Source organism: Nelumbo nucifera, chromosome 4 (genome assembly GCF_055504915.1).
Source record: "Nelumbo nucifera cultivar China Antique chromosome 4, China Antique-T2T, whole genome shotgun sequence".
NCBI lineage: Eukaryota > Viridiplantae > Streptophyta > Magnoliopsida > Proteales > Nelumbonaceae > Nelumbo > Nelumbo nucifera.
Window position 1 is genome coordinate 18878313 of NC_142652.1, and position 18463 is coordinate 18896775.

An 18463-nucleotide genomic window follows, 5' to 3' on the forward strand; every position below is an offset into this window, starting at 1 on the left:
TATTAAGCCACTATCTATTAGAGGCTTTTGGTGCCGCTAATTTTTCAAATGGTCAGATTGTTTAATCTCAATTCAACGTTGCAACAAATGAACTCATTTCGCTTTCTTTTCTTCTTGGTTGATTGTCAATCCACATTTGACTAAAAACTTACTGGATTATCAATTATTTACTTCAAAACCTAAAAACATAAATTTATTTATTTATTTTATTTTAGATGATGGAATGAAAATTAGGCCCCCAAAAAAGCATATTTTATTTTTTGTTAATAAAAATATCAAATTAACAAAAAATCCACGTGCCGATATTTCATTCTGCATATCGGTACTAACAATTACATCAGTTCTGGCCTTCTGGGCTTCTGCCTCTGTAGCAACAATTCTGGGTCCAACCCAAGGAATTTTTTCATAAAACATAACTAAAATTTATAATAGCTAAATAATCCGGATTTTTGTAATATAAGATTTGGATGGTAAAAGTAATAGTTATAGTACGGTAAAAAGTCCGGTTAAAGTGATTTGATCAGGTTGGGAAAAATCAACTCCCTATTTTTCACATACCGTATTTTATCGACGTAACGGGGATTTTGAGTAAAATGAAAAGCATTTTGGTCATTTTGTCCAGCCAGTTCATTCTGATTTTGACGTAATAAAATACAGCTATTAATTAATTAATTAATTATAATGGTGAGGGGAAAAACTGCATTCATTCGTTTCTGAAGTCCAACCCGGGCACCCGGGTTGACTCGTCTTATCACGAAACGTTCATAAAAAACCAGAGAACAGAGAGCAGACGACATATTGGTGGACTTTTGTCTCTGCATTTGTGAAATGTGAACCATTGGATTTGAATTGCCTTTGCATGATCTGTGTATCCCACTCCTTCGACCTCATGAAGCTTACGTGTAAACATATGACTTCTGGATCAAACTCTGCACATGCCAACCTTTCCATCAATCAAAACCATTCGATTAATGAGTGAACTTTAAGGTTTTTCATTGATTTATTGTATCCTTGAAATTATTATTTTAAGAAAATAAAAATTAGGTTATTAACATCTTATTAATAAATTGAGCGAAATTAAGAAAAATCTTAAGGATATTATGAAAAATTCAAAAAGCTTTATTTTCCAAAACTCACGTTTCCTTAAATTTGTGGAAATCGGCATCGACTTCCGTATGGAGATATTCTCAAAGCTGTAAAAACTGTTCAAACGGGTTTTAACTTTACCCTGATCGGAGCTGAATTCTTCTGTTAGGACATCGTTAATGTTCATTAGTATAAAGTATTTAATTATTTTAATTATCTACCTAAGTATTTAATTATTTTACACGATCAAATTACTAAATGTCCATGTAACACATACTTTTATTAGGGGTGAAAGTTAGGAGGATTGAGTCGGGTTTATGGTTAATCCAGGCCTAATCTTAAAAATTTGAACTTAAGGCTTAAACCTAGGTAAAATTAGAGGTCAAGTCTGATTTTCTCAATCGGATCCCAGCCTGTACTGTAATTTGATACTCTTGAATTAGGCTCTCGTTCAGGCTGACCTCGATTGGTTAATAAATTCGTTCTAATTTTGGACTCGAGCTACCTAAGGAGTAAGCTCGGGCTCAGCCCGAAACTCGATATCTTGGGTCCGAGGAAAAAAAATCAAGTACAGCCCGTATAAAATTTCGGGCTGAATCGATTCCGATCGGACCGGACCCGCCTAAGTTACACACCTATGCGGCTATGCCTACAAAATACGGGTCTGGAACGACGAACGAATTGAGAACACGATTCACGATATTTGAGACGATGGACCAATAAAATAATTAACAAAAAAAAGAAAATAAAGAATTGTTTAAATGAGGGAGGATGACACGTGGCAATAAGAGGAGAGGTGGAGCTCGTCTTGGCCCGCGAAATCTCGGGGGGGAAAACAAGAAGGAAGCAGGAGAATGCACAGAATAAAAAGGGAGGGTGGTAGGATAGAGAATTGAGTCCGACGACGACGGACTGCTCTGATTTTTTTCTCCGTCTCTCTCAATCTGGTTTGAATTGGCAGCAGTTCTGGTTATTGTCGGCGTTCGTTATTGTCGTTGTCATTGCTGTTTTTATTGTTGTTGTTGCAGAAGGGGGAAGACCATCTTCGACCCATCTCTTCTGCAACAACGGCTACTTGCTCTTCATCCCTGCTGGAACTGGACCCTTGTCTCCCTCGCTTCAGGTCTCTTTTCTCTCTCTCTCATTTTTTTTGGTTTTGTTCTTTTTATGGGTTTCTTTCGATAGATTCAAATATTCTTATAATGGCATTCACGTCTCTGTACGTTTGCTGGATTTACCGTTCAAGATTGCTACTCATTGTCAGATCCTTTTCAACTCCCTCTCTCTATATTTCTGTGCATTTGCGGCTTGGTGATATAATTTTTGTTTATTTGTTTTAGCTATTTTTATTTCATTTAATCTGTTTATAGATTCATCGGTTATACCGTTTATTTTCATGTTTTATTTGTAATTTGAAAATCGTTTGCAAGCGCTTCCTCATTCTATCCCTCTGTTTAATCAGTGCTTTCTTACACTTCTGATTTGCAAGCTTTAATTTTGTTTGGCTTGCATTACTAAATAATCGTCGTTTTTCAATTAAATTCCCAGAACTTCGTCTGCGTTCGGGAATTCCAAAGAATCAAATTTCTCGTTCTTTCTCTGCGCGCGCTTCTTTGTTTTTTTAATTCTAATATATATTTGTTTTCTTTTTTTATTTGGATTTGAAGTGGACCATTTGCCGTCTCTTCTTGTAGTCCCCTCCAGATATTTCATGTTCTATTTGATTTTATGTGAATGAGAATAACAGTCATCTTATTCTCGTTTCTACTTTCTACATATTCATTTTCAGTTGTGTTAAGAAAATTTCTTTTTTTTTTTTAATTTCTGAAATTTTTGATCTGTTTCACTAAAATTATACAGGTACGTCTTCTTTAGATCATAGCTACAGGATTCATGTTAAACTGCAAACCGCATTTTGAATTTGATATGTCCATATCAACATCTAATTTGGTAGCTTTTCCTTATCTATAGGGTTCTTCCGGAGGTGAAATACTCGTTTCTTCTCCAAATTGCATTTCTCTTTCCACTCTAACATGTCAACCGTATTCTCTGCCACGGTTTTGATGATTATGGTAAATTCCAAATTGCAATATCAATATCTTTTTTTATTTCATTCATCTTCCTCCATTGTTTTTCTATTTTCTTTATATTTTCCTGACGAGTCATTAATTGCTAATGTAAAAAACAAATGACAAGGACTCACAATCGCACTTGCGTTGGTGAAGAACCCGACACAGAGAAATGGGAACCTATTCATTTGAGTTTGACCTTACAATCCCCTAGTCACTTCAAGTGGGGGCAAACATCCAAGTGGGTATCTGTCTCCTTGACTCGTTGAATGGAGAGGTACTCTCTCAATAAAAGACCCACTCTGGATCATCTGAACCTTCAGGATCTGAGTTCAGAAAGTTTGTTTGACCAACAAAAGGATTTCTTTTTCCTTTTTTCATTTCGGACTTCTGGTTTGGCACACAAGGTGTTTTGGTCTTGCCAACACAACGTCGTTTTGTACTGTGTGTATCTGCGTTGAGTAGAACTTGTATGGGCTGCAAAATGGATTAGCAAAGCTGTAGTAAAATAGAACCGAAGGTGAATTAAAATAAGTGAACTTTCTTTCTTACATGCCCATGTTTTTTGGCTACTACTTGCCAGGTTCCTTGCGTTTCTGGAGTTCATGCACTTTCTACCAGCTCTTGTCCTGAGGGTTTCATCGCCTATGAAGAAAATTTCCCTTGTTACTGGGATTTAGTGAAGTCATAAATGGGTGCATGTGTATCAGCGCCAGACAGAAGAATTGTACCGCGGAGGAAGTATTCTTACAGATCCAGCAAACGCCGGGGAAATGCGCCAAAGAACCGGATTTGTGATGCAGAAAGTCGTGTAACGGATTTTGCTCTAAGTGAGTTTGTTCATGTTGATTTTGAAAAGGGTGCAACAACTACATGCACGAGATCAGAGGTTTCCAATTTGACATTCCATCTAACCCAGTTGCAATGGCATCACCAAGTCGATACGAATGGTACCTTCTCTCTCCTTATAACAATTTCTCAATTTGGAAACATTCCAATGTCAAAAAACAATCAGATCAGGTGACAGAAGACATCTACAGTGTGCATCTTCATGGTACTCAAAATGGGAAAAAAAGGAACAATAAAGAAGAAAATTATTCTGGCCATATGTGGAAATTATTCACTTAAGTTGATTTTTGACGGAAATGATATATTTATGTGGGGCATGTTGAACTGTCTGTCACTAACCTTTTCCATGGATCTATATTATATTCTGATATTCTGTTTAAGACTGGTGATTGGGTTTGATGGTTTTTTGAAAGTGTACTCATTTTAGAACCAGATTTCATTGTTTAGCCTGTTTAATAAACTTTGTACATTTTCATATGAGCACCGCAAACTAGAAAGGACAACTTGATCAACTTGGAGAAGCTTTGTTTAAAAAAAAAATGAATTTCTTTGAATCATGGGATGTTTCTATATGCTGCGTACTTTCATATAAATAGGAAATTTCCAAATTTTCATTCCATTATACCTTCTACCTATCGGCATGATATAAAAATTCCCATTACTAGTTTCCTACTTACTTGTCCCAGGACAGGAACATGTAAACAGTATAGATTACAGAATGTTATTAATGGGCTCTTAGAAATCTTTTAGATTTCCATTATAGGAATTGAAAGAAAAATTCTGATCATAGATGATATGGCTTGTTGGGTTTGTAAAATTGAGTTTCATCTGTATAAATTTTCTGGTTGGGAAATGAAATATAACCTTTCTCCTCAATCTGCTTCTGTATCATGCATACTGAACTCACATATAAAATATGAAAATTGTTCATTTGTACCTCATCAATTTAGATAACATTTCATGGAAGCCATTATCTTAAAAAAATTCTTGCCCGGGTGAATTACCTTCTTGTGCCAGACGACATGGGTTCCTTCATTAGATGATCTGAGAATTCACTATAGAGGTTTATTTGTTTGCAGCAAAATGCCAAGAGGAAGCATGGTTTGATTCTGCCAGTATTCTTGACTCTGACTCTGATGATGATGACTTTAGTAGTGTTCATGAAGGTAAGCCCAATCACCTTTTACCACAACCAGTTTAATTGAATGATTTGAATGCAAGACATTCTTACCGTATTTGAAGAGTTCCCAGCAATGAAAGGAACAAAAATTAACTCCATTGTTGATTCTAACCACCTTATTTTCTGCATCTCTGAAGTCAGTAAACTTTCCAGAATTCTATAAGGGCGCACTCGTTTTTCGGTAAATGTAGAGGGGAAGTTGGTCAATGGGAAAATGGTTCCCATTGACCATCAATCCCACGTTCTTTTTGCGGATTCACGTGGGTCCCACAGATAAGTCACTTACCATAGGTATCACTTATCTCCCAGGTGTAACTTTCCCACCTGGGGGGAAGTTGCCAGCACATGATGGGATAATATTGTCCCTTCTAATTCTGTTTTTTAAGGGTAAAATGGTTATTATCTCACTCACCTGGGAAATTAAAGAAATACCTGGGTAAATGGCCAAAAGAAAAATGAATGGGGCCTAAGAGTTTGTTATGTTCACTCTATTACTCGGGAGGTCCCCTAGATGTGATCCATAGAATGCACACTTATCCATTTTTACTTTCTATCCAACTGGTCGACTGGACTGATTTTGCCATTTATGATTAATACTTGCCAACCTACCTGTTGCAGACTGTTTTCCTTCTATAAGCAATGCAATTGGGAATATCTCAGGTGCCCAATTACTTCAGTATGAAGCTGCTACATTTGTTGATTCTGGGTGCAAGTATGAGGAATTCTATGAAAGTTACTTGAAAATAGATGGAAGTAAAACCGAGAAGTTCTTGATCAAAGATGAATGCAAGAATGCAGATGGATTTTCACTTTTAAGCACCCAAGGTTATGAGCTTTCTTGCCTGGGGAAGGCTGATGAAACTTGTACGAAGATGAAAAAAGTATTAGATAATCCTTATGGAAGCTACTTTAAAATAGATGGAAGTAAAACTGAGAAGTTCTTGATCAAAGATGAATGCAAGAATGCAGATGGATTTTCACTTTTAAGTACCCAAGGTTATGAGCTTTCTTGCCTGGGGAAGGCTGATGAAGCTTGTACCAAGATGAAAAAAGTATTAGATAAGCCCTATGCAAGTTTTAATGGTCTAAAAGAGGATAGGCATGATTCTGAAGAGAAAACTCAAGAAAGTACCCTGAAGTCTTGTTTACCTCGGTTAGGTCCTTCTGTCAATTTTAATGACATGAATCAACCTCCATCAAGTCCATTGCCTCAATGGAAGAAGTCAACAGTTATCAGGCTTTCTTTCAAGCAGAAGTCCTATGATGGAGAGGAAATTTCTGGAATTTGTAAGTATACACATCCATTAAAACTTTATTATGCATTATTTCCTGAAAATGTGGACTACAAATAAAGTGGATACAGTGAAGGAAATAAGACATCAAATAAGCCTTGACCATCTTGTGGAATTCTACAACCGATTGGGATGTGTTTTGAGTTTCACAATTGCCCCTGCGAATCTGACACCATGCCAAGATTTGATCTGGTTTCATCAATCTAATAGTCATTTGTTCTTCAATTGAAAATTTCTCATTTACTACAAGAAATTGTTCTTTATTGTGATTAAGTCACAAATTTCTCCCATTTGTTCTTCCTTTCTTAATTCCATCACCTTCTATACAAAAAGAACAAAATTGATTCAGGTTACTAACCATGCTACTACAGAGCCTTATTTTTCAACCCTGTTGTCTCTTCAGGGTGATTCAATTTCAATCTTAATGCCCTTGTATGTCATCTTATGATATTGTGCACAGTTCTAATTTTATTACATTCAACAATTTCCATGATACAAATGTAATTAAAATCATGCAGGTGCCTCAAAGAAATTCCTATATCGTCCAAGAGCAGGACTACTGATTCCATGTTCAACCGTAGAGAAGCCAACCCCAGGATGCTGGTCTGCAATTTCACCTTCAGTCTTTAAGCTTCGTGCGGAGAGCTATTTCAGGCATGCTATTTATCTGTTTCATTCAATCATGTATCAAAATTTTAGACATTTTCCATTACTGCTGATAGTTCTGTTTTGATCAATGGATTATATTTGTGCATGCAAGGACTTAACCAACCTAACCTTGAAAATCAATCATGCAGAGACAAGCAGAAGTCCCCTGCTCCAAATTACAGTCCATATGCCCCTATTGGTGTTGATTTATTTGTCTGCTCAAGAAAGATAAACCACATTGCCCAGCATCTTGAGCTTCCATCTGTGACACCATATGACAAAGCACCCTCACTCCTAATTGTTAATATTCAGGTATGAATTATTTCTTCTCTTTACTTGAAACCCTTCCCCCCACCCCCACCCAATGTGGTATGTATCAATACTGAATCATCTCATAATGCATTTTTTTTTTTCTGCAGCTGCCCACTTATCCTTCTCCCATGTTCCTTGGTGACTGTGATGGAGAAGGCATGAGCCTTGTATTATATTTTAAGGTCTCAGAAAACTTTGAGAAAGAGATCTCCCCTCATTTTCAGCATAGCATTAAGGTAAATTTTTTATTTTTTTGTGCTTGTTTCTTGGGAGTTACAAATTATATCTTACAGATGCACTGCAGATGCTTTTGTTAAAGTGTTTTTTCTAGTTCTCATTTTATCTTATACTTTCAGCTTAAAGAATGTTTAATACAAGAAACTAATCTCCATTGACATTCCTCATAAATGAGTTTTATTTTATTTTATATTCATGAAGTCTATAATTCCCTAAAACGTCCAACCTCTCTTTTATAAGAAATGCTTAGTTTCAACTCATGTTATTGATTAATTCACATCCCAGTATACTATGCCTTAAATTCACTCCCATGATACTAACCTCTTCCTATGATGTGGATATGTATAATTTATTATTCTGCAGCGTCATTTTCTTCCCATTTAACTGCAAGTCGAAGTTTTTTGGCATTATTGTATATTGTAAACTCACTCCCATGTTAACAAACCTTTTCCCATGATGTGGATGTGGAGTATTGGTTACTCTGCAGTGCCTTTTTCTTCCCATTTTATTGATAAAAAGGAGATGAATTCTGTTTACACAGGGTAGACAATTTTCTGACTACAAGTATGAAGACGGCTTGTATGAGTTGGTGATAGATTTTCTAAGGAAAATTTCCAAAGTCGAGTTTTAGCACTATTGGTTGCCTAATGTTTTCCTTTGTTGTTACGATTTATTTCAAATGTTCCTTCTTTTACTGCTATTACATTTTATCTTATTTTAGGCTTTTATTATTTACTTTGTATGGTATTTCTTCTGGCTAATAATGTCCTTTGCTACAGAAACTGGTTGAGGATGAAATGGAAAAGGTTAAAGGATTTACAGGGGACTCAACAGTCCCTTTTAGAGAAAGATTAAAGATCCTGGGTGGTGTTGTCAATCCAGACGATCTTCACCTGAGCTCTGCTGAAAGAAAACTCTTACACACCTACAATGAAAAGCCTGTGCTTTCACGTCCCCAACACAATTTCTATAGGGTAAATAACAAATTCCCTTTGTTGTTTCCTGTTTCTGCCAGTGCAAGTTATAAAGGGAAAATCATTCCACTTTTTGAAGTTTCTAGTATTTGTGGAAATTCTCATGTTGGCATTATGAAAATGAAGAACTCAGATATAGAGTATCTGAGTCATCTGACTTGGTTCATGGAATTGTCCGAAGAGTGGCACTGGTACAAGACATTAGCTCTGCATGCTTTACAAGGAAAAATCCTTTTACCACAGGGTTTGTAGTCTGTTTTCCTTAATTGAGAGAATAGCAATTATGCACAAAATTTCAAAATTTGAATTTCAAGCTTGTAAAGTAGTTCTCTATAAGAAATCTTGAAGTTTCTTATGAAAATATTTTTAGTCGTGGAAAACTTGAAACTGCCCAGTCCTTTTTATCTTGGCATCTGAAGTTCGATGAAAGGTTATAATTCAGCTTCTGCCATAAGATTATTCCTTAATGCTTGCCATTTTTCATGCAGGGTACAAATTACTTTGAGATAGACCTGGATATACACCGCTTCAGTTACATAGCAAGGAAGGGACTTGAATCATTTAGAGAACGTTTGAAAAATGGGATAATTGATTTCTGCTTAATTATCCAAGTACAGATCTTTATCTTATCAAAATTGCTCCTTCTTTCCCTTTTGATTACTATTTTCCTGTAATATTTAACAAAGTGGTAGTATTGTCAGACTCCGATGGAGTGGAAAACCTGAAAGCTCACTGGGCAACAGTTTTACTGGTTGACTGCATTTTTAGATTGTTCAACCTGTAAGAATCATAAAATAACCACGCCCAAAAAGCTCATTGGCTCACCAGTCACTGGTTCAAACACATAGTTCAGTCGAAGTCTGACAACACTGCAAAGTAGTTTAGCTGATCTTTATATATATATATACGCACACACACATCTGTACATTATGTAATGGGATAGCCCAAGCAAACTCCAGTTAACCAGAGTTCTAGATTTCAAATGTAATTTACTTTCCTTTTCTCTTTTCATTTTTCTTGTTGCTTTCTCCAAGTAAGTTTTATTACAAATAACTTAGTCCGTGCATGTCTTCTAGTTTGACATTTGTTGCATGAGGTACTGGACCAAATTTCACTTCCACGTCACTATCTTCTTGTATCTCAGTTCCCATTCTTGAAGAATCCGTAAACTTGATAAACTGAACTAGGTTTTTATTGTCTACTAACTGTTATTAAATGCCATGACAGGCACAGAAACCTGAGGAACTGCCAGAGAAAGTCTTGTGCTGTGTGAGATTGAACAAGATTGATTTTGTAAATAACGGTCAAATACCAACCATTATGACGGTTGATGAGAGTTGATTTGTATAACAAGATGTGGAGTCATGTGCCATAAGTTATGATAGCCACAGGTGGACAGCTCAAGAAGTCCATATTGTAACGCTTCCATGGATGTTTCCGGCTTGATTGACGAAGAGGGCGGAAAAATCAATTTATTAATTTAAGAGATGTTTTTTTAATTTTTTTTTTATTTTTAATTCAATAATGGTATCAGTCCTCAACCCATATCTGCTTCAGTACTGAGTCTTCCTTAGCATGATGCACCCTCTCTAGATAAACAATTCCACAGAGTGGGAAAGGAGAAGGTCAGCAATCAGCATGAGGTTAATTCCATGAAGATTTTCCTATCCTGAGAAGTTTCATTTTTTTTTTTTTTTTTCTGTTTGGCGGAGTGACAGAACTGAGCCACCTCTCCTCTTTTTCCTTGTTTTCTATTGTATATTTGATTTGTATTTAAAGTAGATGGAACCAGTCCAGTCTGTAAATAAGATCCAGGTTAGATCTGTTTCATGGGCATCCAAACAAACATGCCACCTCAACTCAACTCAGTTCAACTGAGAGATTATACTCCACTATCATATTCATCCCTTTGCTTTTGTGTTTCTCTATTCATTTTGAAATGGGTTAAAAGTTGCTATAAGTTCCTTTCACAATTTCCCTCAAGCTTCGGACTCAGTTTGGGAAGAATACAAATACAAAGTTTAGAAATACAGAGACATATTTTCAAATACGTTCAGACGCCTTACAGCATTGTAAGCTTTGCAGCCCAATATCATTAGTCTAGGATACAAGGAATCTGCTGCTATGTTTGGGCTTATTGTGGGTGATATATATATATATAAGGACATCGGGGTCAATTAGGCAAAATAAAAGTTGAAGTAAGATAGAGCAGTCAATGGGTCGGGTTTATCAGAAAGAATTTGAACCGACTGAACTGATTATGTTAAGTTTGGTTCGATCTGTGCGGGTTTGTATCCCAATTATTGGGTCGGGTCCCTTTCCTGTTCCAAATCAATTATATAGTTAAAAGGTTAAACTTCATATGAGATCATTTTGGTTAAAAATACTTGCATTTTTTATCAATATATAACTACTTTATTATTTACTGTCATTTTTATTAACGTTATATTATAAAAAAGTTCCAACTATTATTATTATTATTATAGGTAATTATAGATAATTGAACCTACTCTGTTCAGACCCAATTATCCCAATTAATAATCGATTTGGAACTGGTCTATCCTGTCCCGAGCAAGCCCCCATCCATTGACACAACTCTAAAATAAGGGAAGTATAATTAGGGTTACGATGAAAATATCCCCTTTTCTCAATCAGGTTTCGATTTTTTAATTTACGCAACTCCCTATGAGATCGGGTTTGGATTTCTCAGATCTATAGGTGATTATTATTTTATTTGTTTATTTATTTTTCTTGTTTATATAAAATACCCAAAGGTATTCTGGTGGCTGATTTTGACACATCCCGTTTTTATGAAAGGAACACACCATGTTTTACTACTGAGAGGCTCCGTTGGTAAGTGTTCTGGTTGGTTGTGGCAGAGACGTGCCATTAGAACCTGCTGTCACCAAAATGGGTGTAAACGGATCCGGTAATATCCGAATTTGAATTCTATTAGAAAATTCGATATCCGAATTCGATTCGATATCTGACGGATATTGAAAATTAATATCCGAATTTGAATCTGATTCAATTCGAATTCGATTAATTAATTATTTTAGATAATTAATAAATATATAAAATAAATATTTTATTGATATAAAGTATATAAATATATAAATTATTTATATAACTTAATTATTATATATTATATAAAATATTTTATATATTATATATAAAAATTAAATAATCGGTCGAATTTGAATATTTATTGAATCGAATCAGGTTATATCCGAATTCAACCGATTAGATATTCGAATTATCCGAATTCGATTCGATTATGTTGAATATCAAATTTGAAATCGGATTTTCGAAAACCGTTGACACCCCTAATCACCAAGGTTGGAGAATTCTGGGTGTAGAGTTGGGATCACCTGACAATGAAACATGTTCCAACACCCTACCAACTTGATCTGACACTGCACATTTCACTATGAAATTGGGGCCCACCATAAAAGTTGGCTTCGTCATGTATGAGATGTGCGGTGTCAGATGATGTTGCTAAGGTATTGGCAAATGATCCGGATTCTTATGGGTATGGCCGTATGGGAGATGGGCTAGCCGACAACCTATGATAACACACACACACACACGCGCGCACACCATGTTTTGAATTTTGATATATTTGGTGATTAGGATATTCCCATTTTTCAAGAAACTAGTAAGTGTACATATGTTTTGCATGTGACAATTCTAGATGATGATAATGATAGTAATAATGTATCCAAAAGTTTCAATAAAATTCATGTATTTTTTATTTTTGTTTTCATATTTTTTATTATTAATTAGATGCATATTGCAAAATTTGAATCCGATTACGTAAACACCTCATATTAGGTTGCAAAGTTTCGAGTATCATTGGTAGACCTAAATGACTCGCTGAACTCTTCTTTTTGTAATATTTTATCTTCTTAATGCATCTATTTTTTGTTTATTTATAAAAAAATGTAAAGAAAAGGAATTGAATGAGGTTAAAATTAGTAGTTCAAATTACATTTTAAACCTCATGAGTAAATAGGGATTAAATTAAAAAATGAGTATTTTAGTCAAAAGAAAGTTTCACAATCTTATTCATATTTTAATAGTAGTGTAAGTATAGAATTATAGATGTGCTCATTTTTTTTTTTTATTTCTATGTGTGTACAAATAATTCTGATATGTCACACTTATTTTTGTTTAATGTGATAAATATATGATATTATCATTGTTCCCAAATGTTATTTTTTTTTGTAAAATTTATGCATTTTTTCTTTCATTTTGTTTTTTTCTATATTTTATTAATTTTTATTATTTAATTATGACATTAGAGGTTGAGACATTTGGCCCAAAAGATGAACTATTGATTTTTGCCGAATAGGAACATAATTTCATTTTTTGTTAGTTTTAAATTATGTATTTCTTTTTCACTACCAATAAAAATAATTGTTGTTTATTACAATTATTTTTAATTTGATTAATAAAAATATCATAAATGTGTCTAATGTTTTTTCTACATTTTTGTAATTTTCTATATTTAATTATATTTAAACCTCCTTTCACCAAGGTTGGAGAATTCTGGGTGTAGAGTTGGGATCACCTGACAATGAAACATGTTCCAACACCCTACCAACTTGATCTGACACTGCACATCTCACTATGAAACTGGGACCACCCTAAAAGTTGGCTTCATCATGTATCAGATGGGCATGCGAGATGATGTTGCTAGGGTATTGGCATGTGATCCGGATTCTCCGTCTGGGCTAGCCGACAACCTATGATAATCACACACACAACACACACACACACACACCACGTTTTGAATTTTGGTATTTTTGGTGGCTAGGATATTCCCATTTTTCAAGAAACTAGTAAGTGTACATATGTTTTGCATGTGACAATATGATGATAATGATAGTAATAATGTATCCAAAATGTATTTTTTATTTTTTGTTATTAATCAGATGTAAATTGCAAAATTTGAATCCATTTGTGTAAACACCTCATATTAGGTTGCAAAGTTTGGAGTATCATTGACATACCCAAATGCCTGGCCGAACTCTTCCTTTTGTAATATTTTATCTTCTTAATGCATTTATTTTTTGTTCATTTATAAAAAAAAAATGTAAAGAGAAGGAATTAAATGACATTAAAAGTAGTAGTTCAAATTACATTTTAAACCTCATAAGTAAATAGGGATTAAATTAAAACAATGAGTATTTTAGTCAAAAAAAGTTTCACAATCTTATTCATATTTTAATAGTAGTGTAAGTATAGAATTACAGATGCGTTCATTTTTTTTTTTATTTCTCTGTGTGTAAAAATAATTCTGATATGTCACACTTATTTTTGTTTAATATGATAAACATATGATATTATCATTGTTCCCAAATGTTTTTTTGTAAAATTTATGCATTTTTTTCATTTTGTGTTTTTATATTTTATTATTTTTTATTATTTAATTATGACATTAGAGGTTGAGACATTTGACCCAAAAGTTGAACTATTGATTTCTGCCGAATAGGAACATAATTTAATTTTTTGTTAGTTTTAGATTATGTATTTCTTTTTCACCACCAATAAAAATAATTATTGTTTATTACAATTATTTTTTAATTTGATTAATAAAAATATCATAAATGTGTCTAATGTTTTTTATACATTTTTGTAACTTTCTATATTTAATTCTATTTAAAAATTTTATTATCTCACTATGACTACTTCATGGTTGACCAATTTGATTCAGATGGTTGAATTGCTTATTTGTCACTTAATAAAGAATAGTTTTGTTTTTGAGTAATTAATTAGTTCCAAAGGGAAAATCTATGATACGGGAAATATATGGAATGGAAAGAGTTTTGACCAAAAGCACTTATAAAGTTGCTCAGGGGTAGAAGTAGGGATGTAAACAGATTGGATCATATTCAAATCAGGGTATATTCAAATCCGATCTGACATTGTTCATGTCAGATCCAACCCGATCTAAAGATCCAATCGGATCTTATAGGACTCAATTTGAATTCGAATCCTATCGATAAGTCGGATCTTTGGATTTGATCCAATCTGATTTTTTTTCTTTAAAAGTTAATAAATTGTTAAAAGAAAAAAATAAAATATACTAATTTAAATAAAGTAAAAACAAAAAATACAAGTATTTTTTAAATTGTTTTCATCATATATATACATGTTTTTATAAAAAATAAATAATATAACAAATTTATAAAATATATGTATTATTTATATTTATAAGTATATAATATATATCGGATTGGATCTTCTCGATCTGATCCGATTTCTGATCGGGGTGATCCAAATTTGACCAAATAGATTGGATCATGATATGATCCATTTGCACCCCTAGGTAGAAGCTATCACCCGTTAAACCTTTTGACCAAACATTTTTAATGCTTATAGTGTGACTTGAACCTGAATCCATTAATGATAACACTAAATCTCTTAGCACTACTTTAAGCCACTAAGCCATTTTGCCTTTTGTGTTATTTAATGAAATAAAATATATTTATTAACTTTTGTGTTCATCAAAACAATCAATACATACATATGATTAACAATTCCAACTAAAAATTAAAAGAAATAATATTTAAAATTAGTATTTTATAACTAAATGAAATAAACAATCTATTAAATCCAAATTTATATTAAATGATGATTTTAATCCCAAGAAATTTATACAAATAAAATACTAATAATAGAATAATTATCTTATTACTTAAACTTTATAAATTTGTGCATGATATATAATATAATAGTTTCACATTTATACATCTCATGTATCGGGTATCGGATACCTTAAAGTTAAAACCTAAACCCGTCCCAAACTCTATAGGATTTTGATAAACAGATCCTATTAGGGTTAGAACGAATCAGATACCCGAAAATTCCCTCTATACTACTTTAAAAAGCACGAATGGACACAAGAATATTTCTGGAATTTTCTAAGGATAAAATTTACCCCTCTATATTTAAATTTATTGATAAAAAATGAGGGCAAATAGGGCATTTGGTTCTTCATATTAAATGAGTTGAAAGGAGGTAATTTAAATATATTCAATTCATTCAATTCCCTCTCATTAAATCTAACATTTAAGTTATTAACTTGCATTCATGTTCATTGAATCATATATTTAAGTCATTTTTGTTTCTTCTCATCATTAAGTTCTATTAGTTAAATCATACTTAATAAATTAATAATTTCAATAACATAAAGGTTATACTTTTAAAATCTACCTAGCAAAAATAGTATTTTCATCTAGGTGGTGGTAAGAAATTAAATCATTTTGAATCAAATGGGTTAATCCATGTTGTCACGATTAAATAATAAAATTAAAAATAGATAAAATGAAAAAAATAGAAATTAAAAAAATTGGGAACATTTTTAACATACATATTAAACAATAATAAAGTATTATAAATAAGAAATGTTTTTATTAATGATGAAAATGGAATATAAAATTTAAAACCAATTGGAAATAAAAATATTTTCCTATTCTCTCTCATTAAATCCTATATTTAAGATATAATTTTTCTCATCATTAAATTCTTATAATTAAATCCACAATATTAATTTTAATAGTATAAAAATAAATATTTTGAAAAGTAATTTGAAAACAAAACCATTTTCTTCCCTCCCAGTGGTGGGCAAGCAATTCAACCATTTGGGTCAAATGAATTAATAAATAATGCCATAATTAAATAATAAAAAATTAAAATAAATAACTATGAAATACAAGAAGTATTTTTATTAATGATAAAAATGGAATGTCAACTTCAAAATCTACCTAGAAATTAAATGATGTCATAGTCAAATAATAAAGTTTTTAATAATAGAAAATACAAAGAATCACAAAAATAAAAAAAGATAGAGAAAATTTTGGGCACATATCTAATGTTATATATTTATAAAAAATAAAATATTGGGTACATCTCTAATATTGTGCATTCATTATATTAAACAAAAATAAGTTTTATACATAAGAAATAATTTTATCAATGATGGAAATGTAATACAAAATTTAATGTCAACCTAGAAATCAAACAATTTTTATTTTTATATGGTGGGTTAGTGGTTGAGCCAAATGATACCATAGACAAACAACAATTAAGTGTGAAAAATAAAAAATATTTTATATAATGTAAATAAAATATATAATTTAAAGGGAAAATTATAATCAAAGTTGGTTGTACATTTAAAATTAGGATACAAGTTGGTCCAAAAACCAACAAAACTCTGACAATTGGCTCTACATTTCAAATTATAAAAACCCCCGCCATGTCATCGAAGGCTTATGTGGTTGTTGCCAACATGGGACTTTTAATCCATGCTGGACACAACAAAAAACCTATACTGAAAATAGGTTTTCAGTTTCTCTCCCACGCCCTTTGTGTCTCGATCTCCCTCCCTTCTCTCTCACTCTCATAATCATCTCTCGATCTCCCGCTCCCTCTATCTCTCCCACTCTCTCAGCTTCGGTTTGTAGCCAAATCAAAACCTCTCTCTCTCTCTCTCTCTCTCTTGTTCTCCCTTAATCTTTCTCATTCTTCTCCCTCTCGATCGATATCTTCTTCTCCCTCAATCTCTATCGTTCTCCAATTGGTGTAAATTTTATAGCTAAGAGTTTCTTGTGAATTTTTATCAAATTGATATAGTGATTTTTTAATCTTGCCAAATTGGTCTCATGTTCTTTTATATGATTTGATTGATACCATATAAGTGTGTAAGAAAATAAAACAAACGAGAAAGGGAGCAAGAGAGAAACTAAAGCAGAACGATAGAAATTAAGGGAAAATGAGAGATCGACCAAAAAAGAGAATGAGAGAGATTAAGGGAGAATGATAGGTAGAGGGAGAGAGAATGAGAGAAATTGATATAGAGAATGTAAATACAGAAACCAATAACCATTTTTATTTATTTTCAAATCACATAGTTATTGAGCAGATAAAGATGATTGTGAGTGAGATGGTGTGAGGGAGAGGGAGAGAAAAACTAAAAACCTTTTTTTTTTTTTTTTATTTTCCAATCACCCAACATTAAAGGGCAATTTCAATATAAGCTTTTTGTTGTATCTAACATAGATTAGAGTCTCATGTTGGAAACAACCACATAAGCCTCCGATGGCATGGCGAGGGTTTTTAATTTGAAATGTAGAGCCGGTTGTCAGAATTATGTTGGTTTATGGACCAACTTGTAGCTTAATTTTAAATGTACAACCGGTTATGGCTATAATTTTCCCTAATTTAAAACTAATCAAAAAACAATGCTATTTTCTTATCTAGATGGTGGGTCAACGATCCAACTTTTCCAAGAAACCCATGATGTCATAATTGAATAACAAATATTTAAGTTTATTTTTAATCATATTATTACTTTTGTTAATTTTCAATTTCTATCTTAACTATGATATATCTAAAATTCAAATAATTAATATAAAAAAAATTCTCAAGTACAACACGTGCTTAATTACTAGTAATATAATAGTTTCACATTTATACATCTCAGGTATCAAATATCGAATACCTTAAAGTTAAAACCTAAATCCGTCCCAAACTCTATAGGAGTTTGATAAACAGATCCTATTAGGGTCAGATCGAATCAGATACCCAAAATTACCAATCCCTAATCACAAGTTACAATTTACAAGAGTGCACGTGCCTAAAAAAACAAACCACATTGGCCGTGTCGTAGCCCTCGCTGAAACGACAGAATCAACGTCTTTGATGTTTTGCTATGGCCCTCCTACCTTGAATTAGGAAAAGTGACGTCTTAGTGGGGCTACTGCAATACATCAAAAGCCTTGATTCTCAATTTTAGTCCTGCGCTACCAG

General features: G+C 32.8%; 1 protein-coding gene across 2 annotated transcripts; it reads left to right on the plus strand.

The window, feature by feature from the left end:
- Positions 1-1904: 1904 nt before the first annotated feature.
- On the plus strand, positions 1905-10481 carry LOC104598041 (DUF1336 family protein (DUF1336)). 2 transcript variants are annotated; one of them, XM_010259918.3, is made up of 11 exons: positions 1905-2209; positions 3058-3158; positions 3739-4105; positions 5084-5170; positions 5803-6471; positions 6995-7130; positions 7274-7436; positions 7544-7672; positions 8453-8647; positions 9136-9258; positions 9875-10481. In XM_010259918.3, the coding sequence occupies exons 3-11, from the start codon at positions 3847-3849 to the stop codon at positions 9986-9988; spliced, it is 1875 nt and encodes a 624-aa protein (XP_010258220.1). In that variant the 5' UTR covers positions 1905-2209; positions 3058-3158; positions 3739-3846; the 3' UTR covers positions 9989-10481. The 2 variants fall into 2 exon arrangements, with proteins under 2 accessions (XP_010258220.1, XP_010258221.1); XM_010259919.3 differs by lacking the exon at positions 3058-3158 and having other exon boundaries at positions 1983-2209.
- Positions 10482-18463: the final 7982 nt, after the last annotated feature.